Source organism: Mastomys coucha, unplaced genomic scaffold (assembly GCF_008632895.1).
Source record: "Mastomys coucha isolate ucsf_1 unplaced genomic scaffold, UCSF_Mcou_1 pScaffold22, whole genome shotgun sequence".
In the NCBI taxonomy this organism is placed as follows: Eukaryota; Metazoa; Chordata; class Mammalia; order Rodentia; family Muridae; genus Mastomys; species Mastomys coucha.
Genome location: NW_022196905.1, coordinates 264,046,414 through 264,053,852, shown reverse-complemented (window position 1 = coordinate 264,053,852; position 7,439 = coordinate 264,046,414). Strand labels below are relative to the sequence as shown.

Here is a 7,439-nt window from a genome sequence, read left to right as displayed (position 1 = left end):
CTAGGATGAGTGACTGCTCTGTGTATGTTGATAGGCGCACTCCCTGCCTTCCTGCTTGTCTCCGGCACATGAGAGTTTATTTTTCCTTAACTTTTCCATCTTCTGTGTGTGTGTGTGTGTGTGTGTGTGTGTGTGTGTGTATGTGTGTATGTATGTGTGTGTGTATGCTTTGCATGTATGGGTATACACCTACTGGTGGGAGGTGCACATTGTATGTGTGCATGCATATAGAGGGCCAAGGTTAATGTCAGGAATCCTCTTCAGCTCTTCTTCCTTGGACAGAGTCTCTCAGTGAAGCCCATGTCATTTTCTTCCTCAGTGTTGGAGTTTCCAGGTCAAAGGATGTCCCTCCCTTCGGCCCCCCAATCCCCAAAGGTGTAACTTTTCCAAAGTCAGCCGTCTTCCGGGACTTCCTTTTAGCCAAAGTGATCAACGCAGAAAATGCGGCCCATAAGTCAGAGAAATTCCGGGCCATGGCTACCCGAACGAGGCAAGAATACTTGAAGGATTTAGCCGAGAACTTTGTCACAACCGCCACAGTGGACACTTCTGCAAAATTCAGCTTCATCACCCTGGGGGCGAAGAAGAAAGAGCGGGTAAAGCCAAGGAAGGATGCGCATCTGTTCAGCATTGGGGCCATCATGTGGCACGTGGTGGCACGGGACTTTGGCCAGTCAGCGGACATTGAGTGTCTTCTGGGGATCTCCAATGAGTTCATCATGCTGATAGAGAAGGATTCCAAGAATGTCGTGTTTAACTGTTCCTGTAGGGATGTGATTGGCTGGACTTCAGGGTTAGTGAGCATCAAAGTCTTCTATGAGAGGGGAGAATGTCTCCTGCTCTCCTCAGTGGATAACTGTTCTGAAGACATCCGGGAAATAGTGCAGCGACTGGTAGTAAGTATGGCATGTGTCTCCCACTGTGCTTCAGCCTCAGAGTGCCAGCTGGTTGTACAGGGAACTCCACTGTAGTCTCAGGCTTGGGGAAGCAGCTGCTGTTCCAGAAAGGACTGGTTCTCTTTGGTTTTCCTTTTAGACAGTCTCTCAGGGACCAGGACAGTTTTGAACTCACCAGGTAGCCAAGGGTGACCTTGAACTTGTAATCCACCTGTCTCCTTCACCTCATAAGTGCTGTAGTCTACTGTGTCCAGTTTTGTGTGGTGCTGGAGATCACACCCAAGGTGTGAGAGTTAGGTGGTAGTTGAGTAATCCACCAACTGACCATCCACAGCTACTGTTTTGATTTTAAACAAGAGTCAGTGAACATAAGCAGTGAAGCATCCTTAGCCCTATGACTAGGAAAGCTGGGCCAACTTCAAAAAATGTTGTGAACCATTTCTGTAATAGTTAAAGAAAAACCAGAAGAAAATTTAAAATATTTTATAAGTTTGTATGATGGGCACTGCGCACCCTTAAAAACACAGATTTGCTGTTTGCTAATGACTGAGCCCTCTTTCCTCCCTTTTTGCATGTTTCTGTAGCAAATATTTTAATTTAAAAATGTTAAATGTGATGCTAATATCTCATATTTTACAAAATTAGACAGTAAGTTAGAAAATGAAGCCGGGCAGTGGTGTCATACGCCTGTAATCCCAGCACTTGGGAGGCAGAAACAGGCAGATTTCTGAGTTCAAGGCCAGCCTAGTCTACAGAGTGAGTTCCAGGACAGCCAGGGCTACACAGAGAAACCCTGTCTTGAAAAAAACAAAAAAAAAAGAAAAAAAAAAAAGTAAGAACATTCATCAGTCAAGAGAGACTTCTGAAAAGAGGAGGAGACCTTTAAGATCTGGGGCTGGGCAAGGCCATTGAGTCAGTTGCCAATGAGCTTGCTGTACAAGCTTGAAGACCTCAGTTTCCTCCTGAGCACACATGGAACAGGCATGGTGCCATGCATCTGTAATCCCAACACTGAGCAGGCAGAGATGAGAGAATCCCTGGGACCTGCTAGCCAGCCATCATCACCTAATCTGAGAACCTCAAATCACAATAAAGAAACCTTATCTCAAAAGACCAAGGTGGACATCTGAGGAATGATGCTCAGGGTTGACCTCTGTCCTTCACACACACACATAGATTAAAAGATGGGGTCTTTCCATGTAACCCAGGCTGTCTGCAGCTTATAGTATATTCCAGCCTCAAACTTGAGATCCTCTTGCCTCAGCCTCTCAAGTGCTAGGATTACAAGTGTGTGCCTCCATGGCTTAATGTGATTTTTAACACCAAACCCCAGCATTGTGCCCAAGATAGGAATCAGTCACATTTTTGTTCCAACGTTAACAAAACAAAATTCAGATTTTCTTTGGGTTTGCAGTAGAACAATAGCAATAATTTGATGTTTGGATTGCTTGATGCAGTACAAAAAGAAAGCACGTTTCAGACATAAAACATCTCATTGGTAAATCCTCTACCAAGGAGATGTATTGCATAGTCAACTGAGAATCATTAAAAAGAGATATGGATTACACTTCCTGTCCTTTCTTCCCACAGAGTGAGTCTCTTTTATTATTACAAGGCTATCTATCGTGAGAGAGTAGAATCAGCTAGTGTCTGTCGGTGTTGGAGTGGTTACAGTCTTTGCAGGCAATGTCTACATAAGACCATCGAGTTAGCGGTGGTACGGACCCCACATTTTTGTAGATGGTGAGATTACTGTCTGTTGCCTGTGGTACAGAGTACAACCAGAAGTGTATGCTGTGCATACAGAAATAGAGTTCGCTCCCAGAGAGACCTTGGGCATGCCATCTGAGAGTCCTGGAACGCCATGCTCAGAGGGCCCTGCTTAGATAGAGGTTTTCCTGTCACACTTGAACCTAATAGACTTTGGGTAAAGACCCTCTCTTTGTACTGTCCAGTGGGCCCCACAAATCATGGAGCTCATGCCAGGCATGTGGATGGGAGCCTGCTGTTTTCACAGGGTTATTGAGTCTGCATAAGCATATGGGGCACTTGAGAGATAAAGAGAGCCTGCTCTGCCTTCAGGGATGTCTGGAAGCAGAGAAGGATGACTTATGATAACATAGGGAGGAAGGCAGGAACAGCACTAGCTGAAGCTGTCTAGCCAGTATCTCCAATTAAATTTCAGGTAGCAGCTGCATTCTCATCTGCCAGAACGTAGGCATCTTAAATGCCACTGTGTTAGGGCTGCTTAGAGCAAAGTTGGAAAAGAGGTGAAGCAGTGTCTATAGAGGTTGGACACTCAGGGATTGCTCAGTTAAGTTTGGAATGAGTTCACATCAGTGAAAACTTGAACCTTTTGGAACTTCCCTCCTGGCTGACACCAGCGCTCCCTTTCTGCTGAGTCCCCAGCATTGTGCTGGTCTGGGAGAAGCCAACTGGCAGTGTGTGCACTTTTGTAACTATGGAAACCTAGGCCAGATGCTGATGCAGGGAGCAAGCCACAGCTCCCCAGCTGCGCTCACAGCCACAGGGCCCAATAATAGGAGTGCGTGTGTTCAGAGCCAGGCTCCTGGACAGGAGAGAGTTTATTGAACTGAAACTCCTGTACACTGCCCCCAGGGTTTCAGGGATGGGGATGATACCTCCCAACTTGAAATTTCCCACAAAAAAGTGATGTCATCATCTTCAAATGAGGTTTAATGAGCCATGTTTTCCTTTCATGGCGTTGCAAGCCACATTCCATCAGTGCCTCTGAGGGTTACAGTGACTAATTACCTCACTTGTGGCACCAAGCCACTGAACTGGCTCTCTCATGTAGACTCCTAGACTTCCAGGGGAGTGTCATTGGAGCTTCCTGGGATGGCCCTTAGCCTCCAGGGCACAGGTGACAGAAGAAAGGGTGGCTTCAGGAACAGAGGGCTTCTCTACTATCTGCAAAGCCCCCACGTTGATCAGAAGGGCCCTTGGTACCAAATGGACATAGGTGGTCTCTCCTGGGCTCTTCCTGAACACAGGGGTAGTCTCTGAGTAGGAGATCAGAATCACTCCAGGCCATGTGTTGCTCTTCTGAGTTAGAGGAAAGTACCCAGGAAGCCTTGGAGTCTGAGGTGAAAGGAACGAGGTCGTTTCATTCTTTCTCTGGCTGTGCTGCATCCAGAAGAGAGGAATTCAAGTGCTTCGGAGCCCTGTTAGTGACAGGAAGTGGAGGGGATGGCAGAGCATGTGCAGAGCTCACAGGCTACAGGTCAGTGGCTTCTCCAGCCAGGTAGCCTGCCACATGAGCCATGGTAAAGCCGGGCTTTGGTTCTGTTGCTCTTTGTCAAGGGCAACCATGGTGAACCCTGGATTCAGATACCTCCCAGGTCACTTAGAGGGACAGAGGGGTGGCTGAGGATAGAGCCAAGGGGGTGATTGGCTTGCTTAGGTATGTGCAGGTGGGTCCCCAGTAGGGTCCCATCCATGTTAGCCAGGGAGAAGGACAGAACCTTCCTAACAGCTTCCTTCCCCTCAGATAGTAACGAGAGGCTGCGAGACAGTGGAAATGACCCTGAGACGGAACGGGCTGGGTCAGCTTGGCTTCCATGTGAACTTTGAAGGAATTGTTGCCGATGTGGAACCTTTTGGCTTTGCCTGGAAAGCAGGCCTTCGCCAAGGGAGCCGGCTCGTGGAGATCTGCAAGGTGGCTGTGGCCACGCTGACCCACGAGCAGATGATTGACCTACTGCGGACATCTGTGACTGTGAAAGTGGTTATCATCCAGCCTCATGAGGATGGCTCTCCCCGCAGGTAAGACCAGGAGGCTGGGCAGTGTGCACTATCACCAGGGGCATTCCTGACTGCCTTGCAGGATCCTCAGAGGGCTAGTGAGATGTCTCTGTGGACCACCTGAGCCATTAGTAGGCTAGTTAAAGGGCTTTAGATGGGCGTGTGACATGCACCACTGGCACGCTAAAGAGTGACACCAGATATTGACTGTGAGACTGAGTCACGAAGACCAGGGAGTGGGTCCATTTGACTCACGTGGCCTATTGGGACTGAGTGTGTAAGGCATAGCCTGCACACCTCAAATTAAGATGATTAGTTAACAAAGACGGGGCTGCCTGTCTGGAGGAATGTGGGACAGCAGTCAGATTCTGGGAGCCATGCTGTTCTCACACTGAAGCCTCAGAGGTGTCGGGGAGGACAGGGCATCCTTGTGACCTGTCATACAAAACCACTGGAAGGCCTGGAGGTACACAGGTGGTAGGAAGGGGCAGGTGTAGATGTGGGAAGTGGTCTGTCTGTTGGCTGCAGACAGATGGTCATGGTTCTCAGCCTCAAGGCAGCACCACTAGGTCTGTCCAACCTCTGCCCCTTCAGCAAGAGCTGCTGAGAGTCACACATGGGTTTAAAATGTGGGCATGTTACTCTGTGTGTGCTTCATCCATGTGTGCGTGGATGACGAGGTCATATTTCAGTGGTAGAAGTTCGCCTGCCAACCAGAGAAGGCAGAGGACGCTAGTTAAAGCTGTGCTCCCTGAAGTCCCGGGCGTGATGCGGCTCTAGTGGTCATCTTGCCATGCAGCTTGTGTCTCCGTCCAGTTAGTCATGAGGCAGGCTCCAGAGTTTGGGAGGATGCAGGAGGCTGAGGTTTGGAGTACTCAGAGCGTACTAGCGTAATTACTGTTCCCTCTATATTTTAGTTGAGGGGAAGAAGCGATTACTTTAAATTCGCTCAAGTTTCTGTCACTTTTTCATTAACTTATTCTTCTCTCCTAGATTACATCCCAGCTGCAGTTTCTCCTCCCTCCCTCCCCTCCTAGACCCCTCCCTGAGACCCTCCCCCAGCAAATTACAAATTCCTGTCATATTAAAGGGGACTTTCTTATGAGGACAATACATGGCTGTATGTACCTTCTGGACTCATGACACAGAGGTGTCCTGTCTCTTCCCTCTCGGGCACATGCCTGGTCGCATCTGTGCCATGCCCAAACTGCATGCAGCTGCCACGCATTTGAAGTGTGGCTGAGTTTTTTTTTTTTTTTCATTTTAATTAATTCAGTTTAATTAACCACAGGTGGCTCTAATGACTGCCCTTTTGGGGAGCTCATCCCTAAATGGGGATCTTTTAGAAAACAAACCGCTCTTGTGTCATCTTGGTCTCTGTGGTTAATATGCCAGAGTTTGTAAAGTCTGTTAGATTGCGCTTAGCATTTGCTCCCAGTCTGATGTGTTGGTTTTTGTGATGCTATGGATAGAACCAGAGGCCTTATGCACACTAGGCATGGACTCCACCCTTGAGCTGCAGCCCTACTCCCCTGGTCTTTCAGTGGCCATGCTTCCTACACTTGCCAATGGATTTATAAAATAAAGGTTTAAAGAGCTGAAATCCTTCATGATATTCAAGGTCTAAACCCTGTAAAGCCCCCACAAGGAATTTCTCATAGCCTCACATTGCTAGACTCTGCCCATTAGACTCTACTGCCTTGTCCCAGGACCCCAGGAGCCACACTTAAGATAAAGAAGCCACAACGAATGATAAAAAACCGTTTCATAAAACAAGACTCAGATTGACTAAGAGCATAGCTTTCTCTCGGCCTTCCTAGAAGCTATTATGTCCTGTAAGTGAGCACCTTTGACAGCAACTTTTAAGCGCATCTGTGGTGGGAATACAGATGTGTGTCTCCTCTGTCAGCAAGGCTCAGGTCTTCAGTCTCTCCTGGAGAGGATCACTGCAGAGCTGAGCTTCCAGACCTGACATAGGTTTGGTCTGCTGTTGTTCTGTAAGAATGTTAGATAATAAAAATAGTAACATTCTTATTATGCCTGGTATTTTGAGCACATGATTTCAAAGAATAGAATTTCATAAGGAATATTGAATTGTTTTTCATCTAAAACAAATAAACAAAACTAGAGTGGACGGGTTTTGCTGCTGTCTTTTCCTCAAGAGCATGTTTTTCCTCCAAAGAGACTTTCTTATCTGCCTAGATCTGCCTATAATTAATTCTTTGTTTTAAATGCAATTGAAAATAGCCAGGATATTTATTCAGGTTTCGCCTTTGTTAATGTCCTTCCCGAGCACACAGCCCTCTCCTTTACATTGCTCAACGCCCCCCTCTCTCTGGTCTCACCTCTGGGGAAAAAAACCAACCCAGCACACTATCAGGCAGAATTCTCAGTTGAGCTTTTAAAGTTAGTATTTTCATTCTTCCTGATCCATTTTCACTTCTGATATGGATGGGCCCGAGAATGGTCCATGCTGTGTTCAGATGTCCTCTGGCCTGCAGCCCTGTCACACCAGCTCTTCCTCTCTGTGCAGGAAGTGCTGTTCTGGGTGTCCCAGCACAGTCAGGTCCTGTAGTACTGTTAGCCCTATTGGAAAGAGGGAGCGTGTGTGCTGCTAGAGGCCTCAGGAATGCTCAGCGAGTACCAAGCTGCATTCCCAGCTTATGTTTGCATGTGCATGCACACCAATAAATATTAAATCTTTTAAATAAAACTGAAAACTCTTTTTAAGGGCAGCTTACTTTGATTCCATAGTCCTATAGTTAAGGATACAGGATT

General features: G+C 47.3%; 1 protein-coding gene across 4 annotated transcripts in view; it reads left to right on the top strand.

Moving 5' to 3' along the window:
* The window catches only part of Sipa1l2 (signal induced proliferation associated 1 like 2), a 143,391-nt gene that overhangs the window by 99,037 nt on the left and 36,915 nt on the right, over positions 1 to 7,439 (top strand). For all 4 annotated transcript variants that reach the window (XM_031341826.1, XM_031341825.1, XM_031341827.1 and 1 more), the window contains 2 exons: positions 320 to 896; positions 4,408 to 4,682. In XM_031341826.1, coding sequence (XP_031197686.1) covers positions 320 to 896; positions 4,408 to 4,682 — 852 coding nt within the window. The remainder of the gene's footprint in view (positions 1 to 319; positions 897 to 4,407; positions 4,683 to 7,439) is intronic.